Consider the following 27151-nt stretch of genomic DNA (forward strand, 5'->3'; position numbering starts at 1 on the left):
AAGGTTTTGCGGCCGGAGTCCGCACCTTTGGGGGGGGGGGTACTGTCACGTTCTGACCTCTATTTCTGTTGTTTTGTATTTATTTAGTATGGTCAGGGCGTGAGTTGGGTGGGCAGTCTATGTTTGTTTTTCTATGTTTTGGGGCATTTCTATGTTTTCGGCCTAGTATGGTTCTCAATCAGAGGCAGGTGTCAATAGTTGTCTCTGATTGAGAATCATACTTAGGTAGCCTGGGTTTCACTGTGTGTTTGTGGGTGATTGTTCCTGTCACTGTGTTTGTTGTCACAGGATAGGACTGTTTTGCGTTTTCACATTTCTTGTTTTTGTTAGTTTGTTCATGTGTAGTGATTTATTAAAACATGAATAACCACCACGCTGCGCTTTGGTCCGCTTCTCTTCCTCCTACAGACGAACGCCCTTACAAGCACCCTTTACTCTAAGACTCAACATTGAGCTCAGGTGCATCCCGTTTCTGTTGATCATCCTGGAGATGTTTCTACAACTTGATTGGAATCCACCTGTGGTAAATTTGATTGATTGGACATGATTTGGAAAGGCAGACTCCGTAGATCTCTGAAACAGGATTGTGTGGAGGCACAGGTCTGGGGAAGGGTACCAAAACATTTCTGCAGCATTGAAGATCCCCAAGAACACAGTGGATAGAAGAAGTCTGGAACCACCAAGACTCTTCCTAGAGCTGGCCGCCCGGCCAAACTGACCAATCAGGGGAGAAGGGCCTTGGTCAGGGAGGTGACCAAGAACCTGATGGTCACAGACAGAGCTTCAGAGTTTCTCTGTGGAGATGGGAGAACCTTCCAGAAGGACAACCATCTCTGCAGCACTCCACCAATCAGGCCTGTATGGTAGAGTGGCCAGACGGAAGCCTTTCCTCAGTAAAAGCACATGACAGCCCGCTTGGACTTTGCCAAAAAGGCACCTTAAGGAATCTCAGACCATGAGAAACAAGATTCTCTGGTCTGATGAAACCAAGATTGAACTTTTTGCCCTGAATCCTAAGCGTCACGTCTGGAGGAAACATGACACCATCCCTACGGTGATGTGTTGTTTTGGCATCATGCTGTGGGGTTGTTTTTCAGCGGCAGGACCTGGAAGACTAGTCAGGATCGAGGGAAAGATGAATGGAGCAAAGTACAGAGAGAACCTTGATGAAAATCTTCTCCAGAGTGCTCATCTGTCAGGTGGATGCACTATCTTGGCAAAGGAGAAATGCTCCCTGATAGGCATGTAAACAAATTTCTGCACAAAAATGATGTGTGCACATGTAACATTTATGGGACCTTTTATTTCAGCACATGAAACATGGGACCAATACTTTACTTTTTGTGTTTATATTGTTTTTCATGGATATAATTATGTAATGCATAATTTATTACAGTTTTAGGAGCATTTTAATAAATTTAGTGAATAAATAATTAAGTGTAGAAATAAGCAGGTTGTTCAGAAGATAATGGATTGAATTTATTGATCAATTGAATACATGAATACACACTACTGTTGAAACATTATTCTACATGTATTTTATTTAACCTTTATTTAACTAGGCAAGTCAGTTAAGAACAAATTCTTATTTACAATGACGGCGTACACCCGCCAAACTCGGACGACGCTTGGCCATTTGTGCGCCACTCTATGGGACTCCCAATCACGTGTGATACAGTCTGGATTCGAACCAGGTTGTCTGTAGTGATGCCTCGTGGTCGAAGACTGAGATGGTCTTAGAACACTGCTCCACTTTATTCCACTTTTATCTGGAACTGGATAGGAGGGAGATGAAATATGGCATATTGTTGCTTTATGGTGTTTTTTCATTGGCCCTAAATGAGAAAAGATCTTTCCACAGACAGACATAAGGTTTCTCTCCAGTGTGTGTTCGCTGGTGTGAATTCAGTGTCCCTGATTGACTGAATCTCTTCCCACACTGATCACAGCTATAAGGCTTCTTTCCAGTGTGTGTTCGCTGGTGTCTATTCAGGGGGGAAGCTCGAGCAAAGCTCTTTCCACACTAATTCCAACTATAAGGCTTCTCTCCAGTGTGTGTTCGCTGGTGTCTATTCAGGGGGGAAGCTCGAGCAAAGCTCTTTCCACACTGATCACATCTATAAGGCTTCACTCCAGTGTGTGTTTTCTGGTGTGTAGTCAGCTCTCCTGACCGAGCAAAGCATTTCCCACACCGATCACAACTATAAGGTTTCTCTCCACTGTGTATCCGCTGGTGTATAGTTCGTTTTTCTGAAACAGAAAAGCACTTTCCACACAGATGACAGCTATAAGGCTTCTCTCCAGTGTGTACACGCTGGTGTATAGTTATGGCTCCTGCACTAACAAAACCTTTCCCACAATCAAGGCAGGGGTAAGGCCTCTCCCCTGTATGAATTCTCAGATGAAATTTTAAGGTGTGAGAAGCAGTGAAACTCTTCCCACACTGTGAGCATCTGTAAGGTTTCTCTCCTGTATTGCTTCTTCTGTGTACTTTAAGACACCCTGGACACGTGAAACTCTTCCCACACTGAGAGCAGCTATACGGTTTCTCTCCTGTATGGATTCTCAGGTGATATTTTAAAGTGTTAGATGCAGCAAAACTCTTTCCACACTGAGAGCAGTAGTACGGTTTCTCTCCTGTATGGATTCTTAGATTATATTTTAAGGTGTTAGATGCAGCAAAAGAGTTCCCGCATTGAGGGCAGCGGTATGGTTTCCCTCAGGTGTGATTCCGCTGGTGAATTAAGGACCTTTGTGTAGTGAATCGCTTCCCAAAGTCAGAGCAGTAGTGGTGAGGTTTATTCCCTGTACGTCTCTGCTGGGGTTTCTTGAGATGTTCTGATCTGGTGAGATTATTCTCTGTCTCGTCAGCATCATGATGATACTGAGAGAAACAAAGACATTGAATAACTAGGTTTTGGAAATATGGGTCCCTAAACAAATATTATCATAAATATACAGTATATTTTGTATCTATCAATTAACAGAAGTTGCAGAAGCAGATTGTAGTCTAATCCACACACCCCATTGTTCTTACTTGATGAAATCAAATCTCCATCTCCTTCCTTCTCGTGTCCCCCTCTTGAAGTTCTACTCTGCCCTGGTGTTTTCCTGCAGTCGACCAGCCACACAGACACCCTCTTCAGATTTAGCAGTAAGGCCTACTGGGAGAGTTACGACCCTGGCACTCTGGCAGGGTGGAGGGGGATGAGCTAGCTCTGTCCTGGTGAACGCAGGAGGTATTGTACATAGAAAATAATTTCAGCACTTTGGAAGTGGTATATATATTTTTTACTCTTAGTACAAATGTCAAAACTGATAACACTTGTAACGCCCCCTGTCTTATGTTCAGAACCTTTGATTGAGCATTCAGTGGAGTTGACCACAACTCTCACCACTGAGCTAATCTTGATTAATCCAGAACTAAAGTCTCACGTAATTGGTCAGCTGCTCGACGAAGTTCTGGGTTCATACGTGTTAGGAGGAGAGATTAGGAGATGTAGAACAAGGAGCAGAACCGCAACGAGGAGCTCCACCCTCTCAAAATACGGGCCTTGACACACTGCCGGGACTTGAGGTAGGCCTATACAAACAGTCTAATACATATTTAGGAAGGAATCAAGAAATATTAGTAAAAGAAAAAACATTCAAAAGAGTCAAAATAACAGAATAGCATATTCTGTGTTTAAAGGTAGACTCCGCGATATGAAGTAGGCTAGATGCACAAAGTAAACAGCATAGTGGGTGAATTGCCGCAATTACCCAGAGCATTGTGTGCGATAGGCTAGAAGGTTACTTTGTTGAAGGACAAAATATCCCAACAAGTTAATTACCGCCATGATTTATTTTGTCCAGCTGTTCAAATGTAACGCATTGATGTGGAAGATGAAAGATTATGAAAACTAGACCAATACATTTTATACAGTAGAGCTATAGGCTACTGTTAGTTAACCAAACTCACTTTTTTATACCACACAGCAGAGATATAATGTTAAAAGTTAACTGAACGTATAATTGTATACAGCTGAGCTATTCACTACTGTTAAAAAGCAGCCAAACTTACCAAATTCATCAAGGAAGCTACTGTTTCTTCACATGACAAGAAATGTGTAGGCAACAGTTATTCCTTTGTCATAGCGTTCAGATAAACATTATACCAGAGCAATCAAACATCTAATTAAATATCAGAAAACGATTTAAATTGTGACAAATAAACGTCTCATGTAGGCTGACCTTACTTCAGAAAAATTATTTGCAAAGAGATTACCTGATCTATAAGTCAAGAAAACGTTCAACACCCTTTTCAAGAATCCTGTTGTCTGCTACCGCCTACTTTTACCCAAGAGCCACTTGGAACACAACGTTCTCTTCTTCTTCTTCGATGGGGTTTAACGGCGGTTGGTATCCAATGTTAATGGCACATTATCGCCACCAGCTGGTAGTGGCATTGAAAAAAAAAACCATGGGATATGGGAAAAATGATATCATACCAAATAAAACACGTCAACTAAGAACCAATCCCACTTATTCAATCACAGTCCACTCCAAAATACATCCATACACAGGCTCAGGGTTCCGTGATGGCCATACATTCACTGACTCAGCACAACCCCCCCCAAAAACGTTCTGCGGCATTCACGATTCATTCCAATGTTCTTAGATTTCTTCTCCGCTTGTGCTGTACAGTTTCAGACACACTGGACACTACTTACCCTTGCCACCTCATTCTCCTTCACCCTAACAGGACACTACTTACTCTTGCCACCTCATTCTCCTTCACCCTAACAGGACACTACTTACCCTTACCACCACATTCTCCTTCACCCTAACAGGACACTACTTACCCTTGTCACCTCATTCTCCTTCACCCTAACAGGACACTACTTACTCTTGCCACCGCATTCTCCTTCACCCTAACAGGACACTCCAGGAATTCAGGCACATGTTCACCTCCACAGTTGCAGCATTTCCATTAATTTGGCATACAATACTCTTCCCTTCTGCACACACTTGACAAATGACCAAATCTTTTACATGTATGACACTGCTTGTGCACTAAAGCTCTTACAGGTTATCTCATGAATCCTAACTTTATATGAGAAGGGAGAGACTCTTCATCATAGAACAGTAGCAAGGATGAAGTTCATTTATTTTCTCTATGAGGACAATGTGCTGCCCGGCAGTGGCGGATCACCTGGGGCCTCTGGTCAAGGAGTGTTTCACTGATTCCCAGGTTGCTAAAGACGACAAGCGTGTTGACAAATTACCCAATGTTCATGATACTTTTCTGGTCCAACAATGTGAGGGTGCAAAAACATACAAAGTGGGAATGCAGCTGATTCATTTGCTCAACTGCTCAGGCACCTATAATCACATTAATTAATTACAGCAAACGAAGCAATACATGTGACAGACACAAGAGGGGAAAAAAAACTGCCTTGATTTATTTGTCTTGAATTCTACTTTAGCACGACAGCCATGAAACTGAGACATAGGTCTTGAGGAATGGAACTAGCCTGGATGCCAGTTGCTTTCTGCTCTCTTACCAACACCTTGTGGAATTGCTATGTCAAATGTTTGGCTTGACAATGAGTTGGAAAGAGCAGATCTGGGACCAGGCTAGAATGGATCTATAGAGTGATGATGATTTAGTATTTGGTATTTGATTAGAATCCCCATTAGCTGTTGCAAAAGCAGCAGCTACTCTTCCTGGGGTCCATGATGGTGTTACTACTGGTGTACGGACCAACCCATCTCACCTACTCAACTCTCAACTAATATCAATTGTCTATTTAGCTTAGCCATTGGTTATTGTTGTCCTTTCTCTTTGGCAAATGGCCAACGTGCATAAAGATGGCAGAATTCAGATATGGCATAATTGTTTTAGCACTATCTACTGTGTTTCAAAACTATGGCGCCCGACATGTTTTAGTGTGCCATTAAATCAGCTTTTAGGACCTTTTAGGATTTTCAAAAGGGCCACCACCTTGAAGCTAAAATCGGGATCATGTATATTGTGCTAATGACAAAAGCAATGTACAATACGGCAAACACAGGGAAAACAAGGAATTTGTGGTAAGTGCAATGTTTACGCACCGCCACTATTTAGACAAGCCGACATGGACTGGTTGAGGACTTATGCTCCACAGAGAGCGAAGAGGAGCGGGTGAGTAACTCCACAATCTGGCTGCAGTGGATTACTTTAAAGTGGTGTCTGAAATTCGATGGCAGCAGGGTATGTGCAAAGTTCTAGACTGATCCAATAAACCATTGCATTACTGTTCAAAATGTTGTATCAAGTCTGCCCAAATGTGTCTAATTGGTTTATTGATACATTTTCAAGTACAAAACTGTGCACTCTCCTCAAAGAATAGCATGGTATTCTTTCACTGTTACTGTAAATTGGACAGTGCAGTTAGATTAACAGGAATTTCAGCTTTCTGGCCATATCAGATATGTCTATGTCCTGGGAAATCTTCCTGTTACTTCAAACGTCATGCTAATCACATTAGCTGAACCGTCCCATTGTAGGGACACCGATCCCATAGAGGTTTTAAAGTTGTGACTGAAATGGCCCATATTCCCTATATAAGTGCACAAATATGAGTATTTTTCTTAGAGCACTATACAGAGAATATGATGCCATTTCAGAAACATACTCATATTGGTAGATAAGAAATACTAGGGGAAAAGTCTCTCTTCTTGCAGAATGTGAAAAACTTAAAAGGCAGGCAGAGAGAGAGAAAAAATAGAGTTGGCCCTTTTAGTGATGTATCAAATGTCTTAGAGAATGAGTACTGATCTAGGATCAGGTCCTGCCTGTGTGATCTTATTCATTGCGATCTAAAAGGCCAAACTGATCCTAAGTCAGCACTCCTGCTTTGAGACGCTTGATACATGGCCCCGGAAGGAGAGGAGAGGGTACAGCAGTAGTTAAACCAAGTCAAATGATCTTGAAACATGTTGATAACATTCATACATTATTATGTGAGATGTGTCAATCTGTAACCGTCCTGTTGCAATGTCTGTACACCTTGAACACCTGTACAGATAACCATCTCTTACATGTAATAAAATAGACCTGCATTAGATGGTGTAGGTAGACCGGTGACAATCACAGCTTCATGACAGATATAGTATAGACATGTAGTTGAATTGAAAGTCGCTCTTGCATTTAAACATACAGGGCTGGTTTCCCAGACACAGAATAAGTCCTGGTCTCAAAACCTATTTTAATGGTGATTCTCTATTGAAAGTGTTTGTTAGTCCAGGACTACGATTCATCTGTGTCCAGGAAAACCGTCCAGAAGAGATATTATGACCAAACCAGTTTGGCTGTGGCTTCACCTGGGTGGCGTCCCAAATGCTCTATGGGCCCTGGCCAAAAGTAGTCTACTATAAAGGGCCCATTGGGTCCTGGTCAAAAGTAGTGCACTATAAAGGGAATAGGGTGCCATTTTAGGATGCAAATCTCTTTCTTCTATTCATCCCTCTTTTCTCTCCCTCCGTCACATTCCACTCACTGTATCGCTGGTTAAATGAAACGTGAGCAAAGCTACTGTATGAATCATTACATGGGCTAGACAGTAATGTATAATGCTTTATAGCGTCCTTTATAATGCATTATAATACACTAATAATGTTTTGTTACCAACTGACCCTTGAGTTTCCAGGGACAGACACAAACAGGGATCCTGGGTCACGTTCATTAGGGCACTTAACGGAAAAGGTTTTGCAATGAAAAACGTTAATGAGCGTGTCTTATTGGACAAGTCGGACAAGTGGGCAGCAGGTAGCCTAGTGGTTAGAGCCAGTAACCGAAAGGTTGCTGGATCGAATCCCCGAACTGATAAGGTCAAATCTGTCATTCTGTCCCTGAACGAGGTAGTTCCTCGGTAGGCTTTCATTGTAAATAAGAATTTGTTCTTAACTGACTTGCCTAGTTAAATATATATATATAATTTTAAGTCCAGATAGTTTCACCCTCATTTCAGTACTTTCCCCCCCTATTCATACCTAAGGAACATGACCCTCATGGATCTATGCTGTAACAGATCCACTACATTAACATGACAAACAGTGTTCTCCGCCTTATATTTCAGTAATGTAGACCCAACACAGGGGTGACCTGAAACGTAAATGCAGGTACAGTAGATGTATTTTCAACATTGATCTATATAGGTGGTGCTACTAACAGGCTCCTACAACGCTCGGCTGAAATGGCACTCTTATCAGGTTTTGTTCAGTACAAAAAAATGTGTTCCAATTTTCACGGCTTCAAACCCTAAATACATCTACTTTAGAGCTTCTCAACTGGCCTAAAAATTCTAATAGAGGAAGTGCATTTTGAACAGATGTGGAGGTCTTCATTGACCAGAGAGAGGACCCTTACCAAAAAAGATTGCCATTAGAGTGCAGTTTAACTGCAGTTTGCTGCAAAGACAGCAAACTGAACCTATAACTGAGGTTCAACTGCAGTATAACTGAGGTTCAACTGCAGTATAACTGAGGTTCAACTGCAGTACACTGCAGTTATTTTGTAAGTACTGCATCCAAAATACCACAGGTGACTGCAGTTACTGTACTTTTACTGCAGTTTCAAAACGGCAACCTTTTTTTGTAAGGAGAGGAGTAACTAACGTTACAAAGAACTGTGAAACAGACACATAACAGTGTTACCAAGTTGTAAGCAGAGCCCTATATATTATAACATACATAGATTTCAACAGGGCTCTGGCTCTAATGATCTGTTATGTAAGGGATAATCAACCAGAGGCTATGCGTTCTATGGAAAATAATGAACGATGTGGAAGGTGTGTTCCAGCTGACTTTCCACTTTTCCAGTATGCATAGAGCCCCAAGTTGATTATCCCTTTTATACCAGGGCTATAATTGAACACATTTGCTGCTAGAAATGTGTTAATTCGCCAGTAGAAATGTGTTTAACATCCACTGAAGTAGCTAGCAAGTTTACTAGACAGCGACAGTGGTTGCCTTGGTAACCAAACAAACTGACTTGCTAGTTTAGCGAACCAAGCCATCAGTCCTAGCTCGACATTATGAAAATCGAATTCAAACAGGCCAATAATGTTTTCAATTGAACTTTTGCTTTCAAAAGCAACTCAAACATATAATATGTAAGAACGAACCTTTCTATCGTGCAAATATACCGTGAGTTATACGGAAATAATGCACGCTCTAGAATGCCCTTCAAGCCAATCAGAAACACATATTCAATGCTATGGTATAACATCATAATAATAAAAAAAAATTATCCCTGAACTAAAACATCAGCAAGACCGTCCACCTTCCTGTGGCTTTGTCAAGGGGGCACAGTAAGTTCCGCAGTACCCCCACCCCTATTCCTCTGTCATTTGTAAAGGGGGGGTTGTCTTCATCTTTGAACCCCCACAGAGAGCAGCTTCCTGTGGGGCGGTCATCAGCCGTTATTCAATGGCTCCAGGGAAGCACTGTAACACTGTTCTAGAAGATCCAACCAGCCGATGAGCAAGCAGATGGAGGACCAAAGCAGCCAATGAGAGAGCAGCAATGAGACCAAGTCTGTCATTTTTTTCATTTTTTTTTGTCTCTTTTTCCATTTTCCCCAAATGACTTGACGCTACTGAACGTCAATGGTGATTTGAGCAAAGAAGTTATTAATAATTGTCATAAGTGTAGATGTTATATATCTCTAAGACACATCTATATTATCAGTCACATACGGCTTGGTTGTGGTCCTCTCGGGACTCTGTCATCATTCCTACAGCTATCTCTCTGTCTCTCTCTGGAGTAATAATACAAAGTTAGAGAAGGAACCATTTAAGGTGTTTGTCTGCATCCCAAATGGCACCCTGTTCCCTATGTTTTCCACTATTGTTGACCAGGGCACATAGGGACTAGGCTGTCATTTGGAATGTAGATGTTGTGTCACTACGATACAAGGCATTGGCTCATACAGGGTCATCAGGTTCTTGAGATCCCAGGTCTGAACACCTGGTAGTCGTACTAGGAGAGGAGGTATACTCCTTCCTGTCATGGAGAAGACCCCTTCAATCCTCCTTTCACTGCCTCTCTCCATCTTCACTGCTCCCTGTGAGACAAGAGAAGAGGATTCGTTAGCGCAGATGTGACGTTTTCCCTTTTCACACTGTCGTGTCGACCTGAGCTGTACTGACCTGGTAACATAGTGTCCAGGCTAGCTGTACTGACCTGGTAACATAGTGTCCAGGCTAGCTGTACTGACCTGGTAACATAGTGTCCAGGCTAGCTGTACTGACCTGGTAACATAGTGTCCAGGCTAGCTGTACTGACCTGGTAACATAGTGTCCAGGCTAGCTGTACTGACCTGGTAACATAGTGTCCAGGCTAGCTGTACTGACCTGGTAACATAGTGTCCAGGCTAGCTGTACTGAGCTGGTTACGTAGTGTCCAGGCTAGCTGTACTGACCTGGTAACATAGTGTCCAGGCTAGCTGTACTGACCTGGTAACATAGTGTCCAGGCTAGCTGTACTGACCTGGTAACATAGTGTCCAGGCTAGCTGTACTGACCTGGTAACATAGTGTCCAGGCTAGCTGTACTGACCTGGTAACATAGTGTCCTGTTCACAACACTGAGCCCAGGCTAGCTGTACTGAGCTGGTAACATAGAGTCCTGTTCACAACACTGAGCCCAGGCTAGCTGTACTGAGCTGGTAACATAGAGTCCTGTTCACAACACTGAGCCCAGGCTAGCTGTACTGAGCTGGTAACATAGTGTCCTGTTCACAACACTGAGCCCAGGCTAGCTGTACTGAGCTGGTAACATAGAGTCCTGTTCACAACACTGAGCCCAGGCTAGCTGTACTGAGCTGGTTACGTAGAGTCCTGTTCACAACACTGAGCCCAGGCTAGTTGTACAGGCTAGTCCTGTTCACAACACTGAGCCCAGGCTAGCTGTACTGTGCTGCTCTTTCTTTTGACAGTACATTGTCCACTCCAGCAGCTATGGTGGATGCATAACAACACCAGCTCAGTACAGCTCCCCTGGGCTCAGTGTTGTGAACCAGGACCTTCTGTAACCAGCTCAGTACAACAGTCCCCACGAAGCGAACGGACCCATCGCTCCACAAAGCTAGCCGCGGCTCCTTGTTGTGCAACAGGAACTACTACGTAAGGTCTCAGAGCTAGTGGGTCACTGATGTGAACAGGACACTATTTACCAGCTCACTAAGCTAGCCGTTTCAGTATTGTGAACAGGATCATAACAACACCAGCTCAGTACAGCTAGCCTGGGCTCAGTGTTGTGAACAGGACTCTACGTAACCAGCTCAGTACAGCTAGCCTGGGCTCAGTATTGTGAACAGGACTCTACGTAACCAGCTCAGTACAGCTAGCCTGGGCTCAGTATTGTGAACAGGACTCTACGTAACCAGCTCAGTACAGCTAGCCTTGGCTCAGTGTTGTGAACAGGACACTATGTTACCAGCTCAGTACAGCTAGCCTGGGCTCAGTATTGTGAACAGGACTCTACGTAACCAGCTCAGTACAGCTAGCCTGGGTTCAGTATTGTGAACAGGACTCTACCTAACCAGGTCAGTACAGCTAGCCTGGGCTCAGTATTGTGAAAACAGGACACTACGTAACCAGGTCAGTACAGCTAGGCTGGGCTCAGTATTGTGAACAGGACACTAGTGACTACTACAGTACTGTAGTACCAGGGGAGTGTTTAACAGGACACTAGTGACTACTACAGTACTGTAGTACCAGGGGAGTGTTTAACAGGACACTAGTGACTACTACAGTACTACAATACCAGGGGAGTGTTTAACAGGACACTAGTGACTACTACAGTACTATAGTACCAGGGGTGTGTTCAACAGGACACTAGTGACTACTACAGTACTACTACAGTACCAGGGGTGTGTTCAACAGACTACTACAGTACCAGGGGAGTGTTCAACAGGACACTAGTGTACTACAGTACCAGGGGTGTGTTCAACAGGACACTAGTGACTACTACAGTACCAGGGGAGTGTTTAACAGGACACTAGTGACTACTACAGTACTACAGTACCAGGGGTGTGTTCAACAGGACACTAGTGACTACTACAGTACCAGGGGAGTGTTCAACAGGACACTAGTGACTACTACAGTACTACAGTACCAGGGGAGTGTTCAACAGGACACTAGTGACCACTACAGTACCAGGGGAGTGTTCAACAGGACACTAGTGACTACTACAGTACCAGGGGAGTGTTCAACAGGACACTAGTGACTACTACAGTACTACAGTACCAGGGGAGTGTTCAACAGGACACTAGTACAGTACTACTACTACAGTACTATAATACCAGGGGAGTGTTCAACAGGACACTAGTGACTACTACAGTACTATAGTACCAGGGGAGTGTTCAACAGGACACTAGTGACTACTACAGTACCAGGGGAGTGTTCAACAGGACACTAGTGACTACTACAGTACCAGGGGAGTGTTCAACAGGACACTAGTGACTACTACAGTACCAGGGGTGTGTTCAACAGGACACTAGTGACTACTACAGTACCAGGGGTGTGTTCAACAGGACACTAGTTACTACTACAGTACCAGGGGTGTGTTCAACAGGACTGACCTCCAGAGTTCATGTCTGGATTGGGGACGTGTGTGATGGAGAAGCGGGAGCGGGACACGCTGAAGCGGGAGAACTGTGATGCTGCTGTTACTGCTACCGGCTTGTCCTCGGGAGGCTTGTCCTTGGGAGGCTTGGCAGCAGGGACCGGGATGGGATCGAAGACCGGTGGCTCAGCTGTAGACGGGCTGGACAACGGGCTGGTCATCAATGGGATGTCATCCTCCCACTCAAACCCACCACCTGAATATGCGCACACACACACACACATACACACGATACACACACACACACACACGATACACACACACACACACACACACACACACACACACACACACACACACACACACACACACACACACACACACACACACACACACACACACACACACACACACACACACACACACACACACAGAGGAGAGGGGGTTTAGAACTGATACAGTATACCTAACTGTAGCTTGTGGATTCCCTTAGGGATCCATTCTTAACCCTCTTGGTCTCTTACTGTTCTTGTATCCCTCAGGGATCCATTCTTAATCCTCTTGGTCTCTAACTGTTCTTGTATCCCTCAGGGATCCATTCTTAACACTCTTGGTCTCTAACTGTTCTTGTATCCCTCAGGGATCAATTCTTAATCCTCTTGGTCTCTAACTGTTCTTGTATCCCTCAGGGATCCATTCTTAACACTCTTGGATCTCTAATCCTCTTGTTCTTGTATCCCTCAGGGATCCATTCTTAATCCTCTTGGTCTCTAACTGTTCTTGTATCCCTCAGGGATCCATTCTTAACACTCTTGGTCTCTAACTGTTCTTGTATCCCTCAGGGATCCATTCTTAATCCTCTTGGTCTCTAACTGTTCTTGTATCCCTCAGGGATCCATTCTTAACACTCTTGGTCTCTAACTGTTCTTGTATCCCTCAGGGATCCATTCTTAACACTCTTGGTCTCCTCTTGTATCCCTCAGGGATCCATTCTTAACACTCTTGGTCTCTAACTGTTCTTGTATCCCTCAGGGATCCATTCTTAACACTCTTGGTCTCTAACTGTTCTTGTATCCCTCAGGGATCCATTCTTAACACTCTTGGTCTCTAACTGTTCTTGTATCCCTCAGGGATCCATTCTTAACACTCTTGGTCTCTAACTGTTCTTGTATCCCTCAGGGATCCATTCTTAACACTCTTGGTCTCTAACTGTTCTTGTAACTGAAATTATTTTTCACTCTTACCTTCTTCTGACATGTTGCCATCAGAGTCCTCTGAGGCGTGTGGTGCCCTGCCCGGGGGGTGGAGGTGGTGGCCCATGGTGGGGTGGGGCTGGAGGTCCGGTTGGGGGTTCTCCCCGCCTGAGGCCTGGCCGCTGGACTCTGCTCCTGGGGGAAACGTGAAGTCAGCCAGCTCTCCTGTGGGGCTCTCCTGGAGGTGAAAGAGAAATCAGTCAGAAAGTCTCAAATACATCTACCAGTATAGAAAACAATAATTCAACTGGCCCAACACCACTTTTATGTTGTGTGACTGCTTATAAATTATTTGTGATGCATCTATGCAGTGGTTATAAAGACTATGAATGCTCTATAATGCGTGGTGCCTTTTTAAAAATCCAGAATGAAGTATTGCCATTAATTAACCATAGTGATGTCACTATGCTTGCAGAGTGACTGACCTGGTCGAACAGGAAGACGGTGACGTCATCAAAGAAGGACACGGCTTTCTTCTTCCTGTCCAGCTCGTCACAGAAGGACTGTGTGAGGAGCGTAGGCATCTTGAGGAGGCTGCGGAGGTTTCTGGCCCCACTACTATCGCTCACCACCACCGGCACCCCCATCACCTAGTCAAGTCAAGTGAGTCAGTCACAACACACTTCACATCAGTGTGTCTTAATCCTGGGCCTGGGAACCCAAAGTGGAGCACAATGTAGTTTTTAACCGTAGCATTTACACACCTGATTCCACTATTCATGATGAGTTGATTAGTTGAATTAACTGTGTTAGTACCTGGCCAGAAACACATAATGTTCCTCAGGTTTGGGAAACACTGCTTTACATGATTAAAGCTCCAATCTACAGTGGAGAAACGGCCCCCTCCATTTCACAGGAGGCTGCTGAGGGGAGAACGGCTCATAATAATGTCTGAAACGGAGCCGATGGAATGGAATCATGTGTTTGATGTATTTGATACCATTCCACTTATTTCGCAGCAGCCATTACCACGAGCCTGTCCTCCCAAATGAAGGTGACACCAGACTCCTGTGGCCGGTTTGTGATACTACAACAAAAATACATGACTTCAAACAATAAACAGTGTTTTTTTCCTCTCTGACATCATTGCACATCATTGCATGCCAGATAGAACAGCAGAGTATATACTACCATTCTGTTTTACCACCACGCTGGATGCTCATTTCCTCTGAGCTAAAATGATAAGTGGTGACCAGTGACCAGTGGCGCTGCTGCTCCTATTGCAGATCTCAGGTTTAAAATAGAATAACATCATGTAGGAAAATGGGGAACGTGAATATAACCCATATATAACCAACCTCTCCCTCACTGTCCTCCTCGCTCAGCTCCTCCTGCAGGTTGTAGCTCCGCAGCTCCTCCTCTGACTCACTGTCGTCTGACTCCTCCCCCTCTGTTAGAGGAGCTCGCCTCTCCACCTCCCGACACAGCTCCTGGAGTGAGGGGGAGCAGGAGAGGAGCGATGGAGATGAGGTGAGGAGGCCAACAGGACCGTTCTGGTGTCTGCTGTAGCCAGCCTTCTCCTCCTCCTCTTCGTTCTCCTCCTCTAACTCCTCATACTCCTCCTCTTCTCCTCCTCTCTCTCCATTCTCTCCATCCTCGTCGACCTGATTAAACTCTGGCATGTCCTCCTCAGTCGATCCCTGCTCTCCCTCCCCGTCCTCCTCCTTCTCTTTCATCACCTCCTCTCTGTAGTCTATGGTAGAGTCGGAGCCCAGGGACTGGATGGGGGAGTAGTCATCCTCTGAGGCCCTGTGATGGTTCTCCTGGTCAGGGTGTCTGGCTGAAGCCTCCTGCACTGTGGAGGAACCCTCAGACACCATGGTGGAGCTGCACCCAGATGCCGGCTCCTCGCCGCTGTGCTCAGACTCCAGGCCTACAGCATCGTCAGGGGCGGACTCTTTGGCCAGACAGCCCCCCATCTGAGGGGGGAAGGGGGCCAGCATGGAGAGGCGCGGGCCGGGGGCCGAGGAGGGAGAGGAACCTGTGGTAGTGTCAAACACCACCACTCCATTTGTGTTTGTGTTTCCTGTCAGGTCTGTCAGGTCACGGTAACCGTCCTCTCTCTCCGTCTGTGGTTGGAGTTCATCTCTCCTCGCCGACCGTATCCTCTGTTTCGAGGCTGTGTGCCCCACAAAGTCCTTCTTATCTCCTGGACTGGAGAAGAAGTTACTCCCTTCATCCTGGGGACTCCTCTCGTTCTCCGCGTCGTAGTCAGAGAAGTAGGCAGAGTCCACGAACGGATTCTTATCACTTAGTCCCTTTAGCTGCATCTCAGTGCAGCCAGAGGAGGAAGAGGTACACAGAGTGACCCCAACCCCATCACCCAGGTCCACCTGCTGAAGGACCATCTGGTCCGACCTCGGCCCCAGGCTAACCCCACCGCGGGCCAGGTGGCTCCCACCGAGGACTGGGTGTTGTTGCTGGTTTCCTTCGCAGTCCAATAGGAAGTCCCCATTCCCACCTCCCTCCTTTAGGATGAACTCTGGGCTTTCATTGTTCTCTGTGTCGTAGCCACTGTCCAGGGACTTGGGGAGGAGAGATGAGGAGGTGAAAGAGGAGGAGAGGGAGGAGGAGGGATGGAGAAAGACGTCATCAAGGCTGAAGGCCTCACAGGGGCTGGCGGTGGTAACCGACAATGACAGCGACAGCATGTCCAGGGTGTCCATGGAGTCAGGGGTTCCCACCGGGTTCTGCATGGAGCGTCCGTGGGGGTGGTGGGCGGGGCTTAGATCGTCTCCGACCTCGTCAGCATAGTCCAGGGAGTAGTCGGCCAAAATTCCAGAAGTGATATCCGTTATGTCATCATCCTCATCGTCGTAGCTACAGTTGCTGATGTCCACTAGGCTGATGCTGGAATGACCGGCCATCTCCAACCCACTGTCCAGCCCTCTGCTAGCCTCAAACAAGGACCTGACCGGCTCCAGCAGTACCCCTTGAGGGTGGGCCAACCCCATCCCCAGCCTCCTCTCCCCCACACCACCAGACATCACCTCCACTGGACCTCTGTCTTTAACATGTGAAGGTATCTCCCAGACATTACCCCCCTGCTTCTCTGTCAGGACTGCCTTAGTGCTGAGGCCTGTGTGAGTGTCAAGCTCCATGTATGTGGACGGAGATTGGATACAGCCTGGTCCTGGGATCATCTTGGGATGGGAGAATTGCCTCTCTCCTGTAATCAGAGATGGGTTTTTACTGTGTCCCTCTACAGACACCGTAGTTGTAGTTTTGGTGGTGGGGACGCCGTCCTTTACACCACCTATGAGGTTAACACACTTGACAGCAACAGAAGAGCTGGAGAGAGAGTCAACAGCAACACCTCTGAGATGATCTAGGGTAGAGTGGTCTGAGAGACACACAGGTTTATCTCTAGCTCCGTGACACAGGTGACCATATGTAGTAGCACTACTACCCTCACTGAGTCTGCTAGAGGAAGAGCAGACAGCGCTCTCTCTCCCTGTGGCCTCCATATAGCTGAAGGCTCTGGAGCTGTGCTGCTGGCACATGTTGCTACTGTTACACGAGCCTGTTACAGTAGAGGAGTGTGTCGTGGTGTTGGTGTAATGGAGGTCCAGATAACTGTCCTGTGATTGGCCCGTCTGCCTAAGGTCAAAAGTCATGCTGTTGTTATTGGCCGAGTGGTTGGAGGTCCAGTTGGTGGCTTCTCTCTCAGAGAAGAGATCACCATCGTCGATGTCCCCAGTGTCACTTTCTCCTCTCCTCCTGCCTCCCACCAAAAGTCCCCCGTCCCCTGTCTCCACGTCGATGCTAATATGTTTAGCCATGGGTAGAGTCTTTCTGAGGGGACCCATCATGTCATAGTAGCCTTCACTAACCGTCCGCCTGGCTGTGGTAGTGAAGCCTTGGCTAGCCTCGAGGTAGGGGTCACAGTGTCCCAGACTAGGGCTACTCAGGCACTGGGAGTGGGAGGACCCCACCCCCAAAGGGGTTTCCAGCCTCCCCATTGGATGATGCAGGTTCAGCTGGGACATTATGGGCGTGTCCTCTGGTGATTGGCAACACGTCTCTCGAATGGGCGACTGTTCACAGTAGAAAGCCTGTCTCTGATTGGGTGAGAAGTACTGGTGGGACCGCCCCAGCTCCACGGGACTGGCTGTGCTGGCTGTCTGTCTCAGGAGAGGCTCCATGGTCAGGGACAAGGCCGGGCTATTGTCAGAGTCATGGGTACTGTGTTTACCCCCACTGCTGTCGCCTGCTGCTGCTGACCAGTAGGCACTGGGCTGGGACTGGGACTGGGACTGGGACTGGGGCTGTGGGGTTCTGCTCCCTGAGGAGAGGCTGCCATCCTCAGCCTCCAACCCAGGGCTGTAGTCAACCACACTATCATCCAGGTTGATATTACACTCCACCGGCTCCTCAATACGGATGTAGTACTCACTGCCGACCGAAGGGCTGTGAGCGCTCAACACCGGCACCACCCCTACCCCCGACCCTGACCCCGATCCGGAGTGGTCGGACTCGTAGTAGGATGGGGAGACCCCCAGAACAAGCCCTCCACCCCCTCCGTCCCCTTTACAGCTGCCCGAGGTGGAGGTGTTCCCGACGGGGTAGTATACGTCCTGGTAGTGAGGGTTGCCCTGGCCCAGAGGCCCGCTGGTGGATGAGGAACAGTATGGCTGCTCGGCTCTCGCCTGCTCCCACTTGTACTCAAAGTTGAGCCCACCATAGCTGGTCTCTGTCACGGTCAGGATGTCGTCACCGCTGTCTGAGTGGAAGCTGTCTTGGGAGAAGTGTTCTAGGAGGGGGAAGGAGTTGCGGGAGGTGGAGGCCGGCTCCAACTCCACTTCCCCAGGGATAGATGGTCGGGCTGGGGCAGGGACAGTAGTCTGGGCTAGTGGTGGAGGGGCTGGGGCGGTGTGGCTGTGGGTGGTGCTGCCAGTCAGGTTGGGTCTCAGGGAGTTCCAGCGCTGTTCAAAGTCCTCCTGGACTCCACTGGCCCCCTTGGCACACAGGTAGGTGAGGAGGAGGTGTACCTCCTCACTGTTGGGTCTCTGCTCTGGCTGCAGCCAGCAGAACTGCATCACTTCATACCTGGGGGGGGGGGGGGCCGAGAGAGGGAGGGCTGTGGGGAGAGAGAGGGTGAGGAGGTGGGAGCGACAGAGCGGGAGGGAGGGAGGGAGGGAGGAGGGGAGTGACAGAGAAGGAGGGGAGGAGGGAGAGAAAGAGAGAGAAAGGGAGGGCCAGAGGGAGGGGGAGACAGACAGAGGAAGGGAGCAACAGTCAAAGGTAGGGAGGGAGGCAGATAGAGATAGAGGGAGCGACAGCGGAGGGAGGGAGGGAGGGAGGGAGAAAGAGAGTGGGAGGGAGCAAGAGAGAGAGAGGGGGAGAGAGAGAAAGAGGGGGGAGGGAGCGACAGACAGAGGGAGGGACAGACAGACAGGGAGAGGGAGAGACAGGCGGAGGGAGCGACAGACAGACAGAGGGAGGAAGGTAGATAGAGAGACAGAGGGAGCGATAGCGGAGGGAGGGAGGGAGCGACAGAGGGAGGGAGGGAGGGAGGGAGGGAGGGAGGGAGGGAGGGAGGGAGGGGGCAGAGGGTTGGGGAAGGGATGAAGAAGTGTTACTCTGTAATTCTGGAGGTTCATCAATAGTCCATTTATTATGAAAAATTGCTGTATCACACTGAAATGAGGCAGCTACCATGGAATTGATTTAGAAAACAGCAATATGATGAGGAAGTCCTTCGTCAGCTGTTTCTGGCCGCCAGTCTTACAATCTGACGAGAATATATACAAGCCAGATACAGAAACTGTGATTGGAAAGATTGGTCAGCATATAGGAAGGTATGTGTCTGTGTGTGTCAGCGTTAAATCCGCAGGTTGTTTAAATGAGTAACATGCTTGATAAAAGGAACACTATTTGCCAGACATCCAGAGAAGGATGAATACATACAGTGGGGAGAACAAGTATTTGATACACTGACATTTTGCAGGTTTTCCTACTTACAAAGCATGTAGAGGTCTGTAATTTTTTACATAGGTACACTTCAACTGTGAGAGACGTAATCTAAAATCCAGAAAGTCACATTGTATGATTTTTAAGTAATTAATTTGCATTTTATTGCATGACATAAGTATTTGATTACCTACCAACCAGTATGAATTCCGGCTCTCACAGACCTGTTAGTTTTTCTTTAAGAAGTCCTCCTGTTCTCCACTCATTACCTGTATTAACTGCACCTGTTTGAACTTGTTACCTGTATAAAAGACACCTGTCCACACACTCAATCAAACAGACTCCAACCTCTCCACAATGGCCAAGACCAGAGAGCTGTGTAAGGACACCAGGGATAGAATTGTAGACCTGCACAAGGCTGGGATGGGCTACAGGACAATAGGCAAGCAGCTTGGTGAGAAGGCAACAACTGTTGGCACAATTATTAGAAAATGGAAGAAGTTCAAGATGACGGTCAATCACCCTCAGTCTGGGGCTCCATGCAATCTCACCTCGTCGGCATCAATGATCATGAGGAAGGTGAGGGATCAGCCCAGAACTACACAGCAGGACCTGGTCAATGACCTGAAGAGAGCTGGGACCACAGTCTCAAAGAAAACCATTAGTAACACACTACGCCGTCATGGATTAAAATCCTGCAGCGCACGCAAGGTCCCCGTGCTCAAGCCAGCGCATGTCCAGGCCCGTCTGAAGTTTGCCAATGACCATCTGGATGATCCAGAGGAGGAATGGGAGAAGGTCATGTGGTCTGATGAGACAAAAATAGAGCTTTTTGGTCTAAACTACACTCGTCGTGTTTGGAGGAAGAAGAAGGATGAGTACAACCCCAAGAACACCATCCCAACCGTTAAGCATGGAGGTGGAAACATCATTATTTGGGGATGCTTTTCTGCAAAGGGGACAAGACTACTGCACCGTATTGAGGGGAGGATGGATGGGGCCATGTCTCGCGAGATCTTGGCCAACAACCTCCTTCCCTCAGTAAGAGCATTGAAGATGGGTCGTGGCTGGGTCTTCCAGCATGACAACGACCCGAAACACACAGCCAGGGCAACTAAGGAGTGTCTCCGTAAGAAGCATCTCAAGGTCCTGGAGTAGCCTAGCCAGTCTCCAGGCCTGAACCCAATAGAAAATCTTTGGAGGGAGCTGAAAGTCCGTATTGCCCAACGGCAGCCCCGAAACATGAAGGATCTGGAGAAGGTCTGTATGGAGGAGTGGGCCAAAATCCCTGCTGCAGTGTGTGCAAACCTGGTCAACAACTACAGGAAACATATGATCTCTGTAATTGCAAACAAAGGTTTCTGTATTTCTGAAATATTAAGTTCTGCTTTTCTGATGTATCAAATACTTATGTCATGCAATAAAATGCAAATGAATTACTTAAAAATCATACAATGTGATTTTCTGGATTTTTGTTTTAGATTCCGTCTCTCACAGTTAAAGTGTACCTATGATAAAAAATTACAGACCTCTACATGCTTTGTAAGTAGGAAAACCTGCAAAATCGGCAGTGTATCAAATACGTGTGAGATGCCAGAAATATGTATTATATGGTGCTGACCAAATGAGAGGCTCATAGCCAGGTTAATAAGGTATTGATTACAACCCATGTCAGGAGAAGAAGACTAATGGTTGGTTCGTGCGCCAGTATAAAAGGCATTGATTGGTTGATATGAGGATAGGGAGTACTAATGATTGGTTACAGACCAAAGGATTGTGGTGTATCCTGCGTAGGCGCCCGTGTGCGCATTAGTACATTTATGCATTTGTGTGTGTATGTGTGCACGCGCGTGTGTGTGTGTGTGTGTGTGTATCTGTGTGTGTGTACTCACCAGCGCTCAGCCAGGGGTACTTTGAGCCGGGGCCTGGTTAGTTTGAGCTGCTGTTCCTTCACAGCGTAGGTCAGGACCTGTCTGTCAGTGTAGTGTCTGTACGGCTGGTTCCCCAACTCAAACAACTCCCAGATAGTCACTCCCAGAGACCTAGAACAGAGACAAACCCATGAAGTAACGTCTTCAGATAGTCACTCCCAGAGACCTAGAACGGAGACAAACCCATGAAGTAACGTCTTCAGATAGTCACTCCCAGAGACCTAGAACAGAGACAAACCCATGAAGTAACGTCTTCAGATAGTCACTCCCAGAGACCTAGAACGGAGACAAACCCATGAAGTAACGTCTTCAGATAGTCACTCCCAGAGACCTAGAACGGAGACAAACCCATGAAGTAACATCTTCAGATAGTCACTCCCAGAGACCTAGAACAGAGACAAACCCATGAAGTAACATCTTCAGATAGTCACTCCCAGAGACCTAGAACAGAGACAAACCCATGAAGTAACGTCTTCAGATAGTCACTCCCAGAGACCTAGAACAGAGACAAACCCATGAAGTAACATCTTCAGATAGTCACTCCCAGAGACCTAGAACAGAGACAAACCCATGAAGTAACGTCTTCAGATAGTCACTCCCAGAGACCTAGAACAGAGACAAACCCATGAAGTAACATCTTCAGATAGTCACTCCCAGAGACCTAGAACAGAGACAAACCCATGAAGAAACGTCTTCAGATAGTCACTCCCAGAGACCTAGAACGGAGACAAACCCATGAAGTAACGTCTTCAGATAGTCACTCCCAGAGACCTAGAACAGAGACAAACCCATGAAGAAACATCTTCAGATAGTCACTCCCAGAGACCTAGAACAGAGACAAACCCATTAAGAAACGTCTTCAGATAGTCACTCCCAGAGACCTAGAACAGAGACAAACCCATGAAGTAACGTCTTCAGATAGTCACTCCCAGAGACCTAGAACAGAGACAAACCCATGAAGTAACATCTTCAGATAGTCACTCCCAGAGACCTAGAACAGAGACAAACCCATGAAGAAACGTCTTCAGATAGTCACTCCCAGAGACCTAGAACAGAGACAAACCCATGAAGAAACGTCTTCAGATAGTCACTCCCAGAGACCTAGAACAGAGACAAACCCATGAAGTAACGTCTTCAGATAGTCACTCCCAGAGACCTAGAACGGAGACAAACCCATGAAGTAACGTCTTCAGATAGTCACTCCCAGAGACCTAGAACGGAGACAAACCCATGAAGAAACGTCTTCCGATGAGGAACTTCATAGGTGACCATGTGGCCTGACTAGGAAAAACTCTGGACACCAGATCCCAGGGTTTCTCTTCGGCAGGGAAAACCCTGAGCTCTATTCAATAGAGGTTTGATCAGTTGTAGCAGGCTTTAATTAGACTTTATTTAGTCCCAGTGTGTTTGTGCTGTCATGACAACTGCTCGTCACTCATTGTCATGTCACATCTGGATTGACAATGAGCTGTGGAGTTGGAAAGAGCACAAACTGATCTGGGACCAGGCTAGGTTTGGTTGAAGAGTTGTATCAATAACACCAACAGTCAAATCTGGGACCAGGCTAGCTGTGGTTGAAGAGTTGTATCAATAACACCATAAGTCAAATCTGGGACCAGGCTAGGTTAGGTTGAAGAGCTGTATCGTTGACCTTAGGGGCTGAGTCAACCATAGTGTATGGTGCTGACACCATTCATTCCTACACCCTTGAACCCCTGACCCCTCCCCCCTTCTCACCAGACGTTGCTGTCCTTAGTCTGGTCCACCACTAGTAGGTTACCATGCACCTCGTCTATGAGCTCTGGGGCGATCCAACGCAGCGGCACCCAGATCTGGTCTGGAGTCACAAAGTAGTCATCCTACAGAGTAGAATAGAGCAGAATCATTAGATGGAAATACGACTTTATCGTCTGTCTGTTACAATGGAAACTATTCTTCTGCCCCACCCCCTATTCAGTATGTAGAAAAATACATCATACAATATAACCAAGGCTGGTTAATTACTGTAGATTCACCAAGACTGGTTAATTACTGTAGATTCACCAAGACTGGTTTATTACTGTAGATTCACCAAGACTGGTTTATTACTGTAGATTCACCAAGACTGGTTAATTACTGTAGATTCACCAAGACTGGTTTATTACTGTAGACTCACCAAGACTGGTTAATTACTGTAGACTCACCAAGACTGGTTTATTACTGTAGATTCACCAAGACTGGTTAATTACTGTAGACTCACCAAGACTGGTTTATTACTGTAGATTCACCAAGACTGGTTTATTACTGTAGATTCACCAAGACTGGTTTATTACTGTAGATTCACCAAGACTGGTTTATTACTGTAGAAGATTCACCAAGACTGGTTTATTACTGTAGATTCACCAAGACTGGTTTATTACTGTAGATTCACCAAGACTGGTTAATTACTGTAGATTCACCAAGACTGGTTTATTACTGTAGACTCACCAAGACTGGTTTATTACTGTAGATTCACCAATACTGGTTTATTACTGTAGACTCACCAAGACTGGTTTATTACTGTAGATTCACCAAGACTGGTTTATTACTGTAGACTCACCAAGACTGGTTTATTACTGTAGATTCACCAAGACTGGTTTATTACTGTAGACTCATCAAGACTGGTTTATTACTGTAGACTCACCAAGACTGGTTTATTACTGTAGACTCACCAAGACTGGTTTATTACTGTAGATTCACCAAGACTGGTTTATTACTGTAGACTCACCAAGACTGGTTTATTACTGTAGATTCACCAAGACTGGTTTATTACTGTAGATTCACCAAGACTGGTTTATTACTGTAGATTCACCAAGACTGGTTAATTACTGTAGATTCACCAAGACTGGTTAATTACTGTAGATTCACCAAGACTGGTTTATTACTGTAGATTCACCAAGACTGGTTTATTACTGTAGATTCACCAAGACTGGTTAATTACTGTAGATTCACCAAGACTGGTTTATTACTGTAGACTCACCAAGACTGGTTTATTACTGTAGATTCACCAATACTGGTTTATTACTGTAGACTCACCAAGGCTGGTTTATTACTGTAGACTCACCAAGACTGGTTAATTACTGTAGATTCAACAAGACTGGTTTATTACTGTAGACTCACCAAGACTGGTTTATTACTGTAGACTCATCAAGACTTGTTTATTACTGTAGACTCATCAAGACTGGTTTATTACTGTAGACTCATCAAGACTGGTTTATTACTGTAGACTCATCAAGACTGGTTTATTACTGTAGACTCATCAAGACTGGTTTATTACTGTAGACTCATCAAGACTGGTTTATTACTGTAGACTCATCAAGACTGGTTTATTACTGTAGACTCATCAAGACTGGTTAATTACTGTAGACTCACCAAGACTGGTTAATACTGTAGTCTCACCTTGTATCTGCTGTGTGAGAGGCCATAGTCTCCTATCTTTACTGTCCTCTCCGAGGTCAGAAGGCAGTTCCTTAAGGCCAGGTCACTGTAAAGAGGAGAGGGAGGAACAGTTCATCACATTACATTACATTACATTATAGCCATTTAGCAGACGCTGTTATCCAGAGAGACTTACAGCAGCATTTAGTACCTTGCTCAAGGGCACATTGTCAGATTTTTCACCTCGTCTGCTCAGAGATTCAAACCAGCAAACCTTTCAGTTACTGGACCCGACGCTCTTAACTGCTAGGCTACCTGCCACCCAGTCACCAGACCAGACTAAACCATATGTAATACTCTGACTGCAGTAATATCGTATCACAATAAACCATTCAATCATTGCTATTGAATGTATTGTACCACAGGAAAACATGATGCTTCACAACATTTACCGCTCAATAGCAGAAAGTACGGGTGTGATTCACTGGTATGACTGCACAAGTAGCTACGTGGATTTCTCTGTAGCTATACTACACAGGCATCGAGATTTTGTTGATCTTAACTCTACCTATCATCAGCTCCTCAGCACATGATTGGCTGCTACCATGGTAACAAGGAGAGAGGGGTTCCCCCCGGCAACAAAATCACTGATGCTGGAGTTGGTGAGAGTCACTCAGGCAGCACCAGGATGTTGTTACCGGGACAGACCAGCGGGGGGAGCCAGAGCAACACAGCTTCAGTCATATCCTTACATATTTCCATATTTTTATTTAACATTTATTTAAACAGGTAAGGTAATTAGGAACAGATTGTACATAATATCCTCAATATCATGTTAATTTGGAGACAGACCAGCTGCACAGTCCCAGTTGTATCTAGGGTAGGATGTGTCAGAGTGAGACCAGACCCTTCAACATCCTCCAGATCATCCCGATTCAGTTCCCTCTATCTGTTTTATGTCCCTACAACATGTATGTTACCATACATACAGTGTATATATCATTACTCTTCCCTACAACATGTATGTTACCATACATACAGTATATATATCCTTACTCTTCACTACAACATGTATGTTACCATACATACAGTATATATATCATTACTCTTCACTACAACATGTATGTTACCATACATACAGTATATATATCCTTACTCTTCACTACAACATGTATGTTACCGTACATACAGTATATATATCATTACTCTTCACTACGACATGTATGTTACCGTACATACAGTGTATATACATATTGCTACAACATGTATGTTGGAATGATATATATCCTTGCTCTTCCCTACAACATGTATGTTACCGTAAATACAGTGTCTATATCGTTGCTCTTCACTACAACATATCAGAAACATATTGCTCTGGAATGATTGATATGTTCTAGGGACTCGAGTTCGTAAGGAAATTGTGTTTGTGCAGGTGTCCACTAACCCACCTGTGAATGAAGTTGTGTTTGTGAAGGTGTCCACTAACCCACCTGTGAGTGAAGTTGTGTTTGTTAAGGTGTCCACTAACCCACCTGTGAATTAAGTTGTATTTGTGAAGGTGTCCACTAACCCACCTGTGAGTGAAGTTGTGTTTGTGAAGGTGTCCACTAACCCACCTGTGAATGAAGTTGTATTTGTGAAGGTGTCCACTAACCCACCTGTTAGTGAAGTTGTATTTGTGAAGGTGTCCACTAACCCACCTGTGAGTGAAGTTGTGTTTGTGAAGGTGTCTACTAACCCACCTGTGAATGAAGTTGTGTTTGTGAAGGTGTCCACTAACCCACCTGTGAATGAAGTTGTGTTTGTGAAGGTGTCCACTAACCCACCTGTGAATGAAGTTGTGAATGAAGTTTGTGAAGGTGTCCACTAACCCACCTGTGAGTGAAGTTGTGTTTGTGAAGCTGTCCACTAACCCACCTGTGAATGAAGTTGAGTTTGTGAAGGTGTCCACTAACCCACCTGTGAATGAAGTTGTGTTTGTGAAGGTGTCCACTAACCCACCTGTGAATGAAGTTGTGTTTGTGAAGGTGCAGCAGGCCCGAGGCGATCTCGCACGCCATTCACC

At 45.9% G+C, this 27151-nt stretch overlaps 2 protein-coding genes across 2 annotated transcripts; both read right to left on the bottom strand.

The window, feature by feature from the left end:
- Positions 1 to 1846: 1846 nt before the first annotated feature.
- Positions 1847 to 9755, bottom strand: LOC139422592 (zinc finger protein 79-like). The gene is made up of 3 exons (XM_071173735.1): positions 9723 to 9755; positions 2812 to 2884; positions 1847 to 2718 (listed from the first exon to the last, which is right to left on the bottom strand). The coding sequence occupies exons 1-3, from the start codon at positions 9753 to 9755 to the stop codon at positions 2024 to 2026; spliced, it is 801 nt and encodes a 266-aa protein (XP_071029836.1). The 3' UTR covers positions 1847 to 2023.
- LOC139422593 (serine/threonine-protein kinase LMTK1-like) lies at positions 6311 to 27146 on the bottom strand. Its single transcript, XM_071173737.1, has 9 exons — positions 27088 to 27146; positions 25108 to 25192; positions 23428 to 23549; positions 21652 to 21801; positions 15145 to 18895; positions 14272 to 14436; positions 13838 to 14024; positions 12707 to 12849; positions 6311 to 10090 (listed from the first exon to the last, which is right to left on the bottom strand). The coding sequence occupies exons 1-9, from the start codon at positions 27144 to 27146 to the stop codon at positions 9905 to 9907; spliced, it is 4848 nt and encodes a 1615-aa protein (XP_071029838.1). The 3' UTR covers positions 6311 to 9904.
- Positions 27147 to 27151: the final 5 nt, after the last annotated feature.

This window comes from Oncorhynchus clarkii, chromosome 12 (assembly GCF_045791955.1).
Source record: "Oncorhynchus clarkii lewisi isolate Uvic-CL-2024 chromosome 12, UVic_Ocla_1.0, whole genome shotgun sequence".
Lineage (NCBI taxonomy): Eukaryota > Metazoa > Chordata > Actinopteri > Salmoniformes > Salmonidae > Oncorhynchus > Oncorhynchus clarkii.

Excerpts from the sequence above, each read along its gene's own strand:
- LOC139422593 (XM_071173737.1), bottom strand. The coding sequence starts at position 27,146 with ATGGCGTGCGAGATCGCCTCGGGCCTGCTGCACCTTCACAAACACAAC. Across the intron at positions 18,896-21,651 it reads GTACCCCTGGCTGAGCGCTG|GTATGAAGTGATGCAGTTCT; the intron begins GTGAGTACACAC and ends CCCCCCCCCCAG. Across the intron at positions 12,850-13,837 it reads TGGCAACATGTCAGAAGAAG|GTGGTGGGTTTGAGTGGGAG; the intron begins GTAAGAGTGAAA and ends GCGCATATTCAG.
- LOC139422592 (XM_071173735.1), bottom strand. The coding sequence starts at position 9,755 with ATGACAGAGTCCCGAGAGGACCACAACCAAGCC. Across the intron at positions 2,885-9,722 it reads GAGAGGACCACAACCAAGCC|TATCATCATGATGCTGACGA; the intron begins GTATGTGACTGA and ends TGTTTCTCTCAG. Across the intron at positions 2,719-2,811 it reads CAAGAAACCCCAGCAGAGAC|GGAAACCATACCGCTGCCCT; the intron begins GTACAGGGAATA and ends ATCACACCTGAG.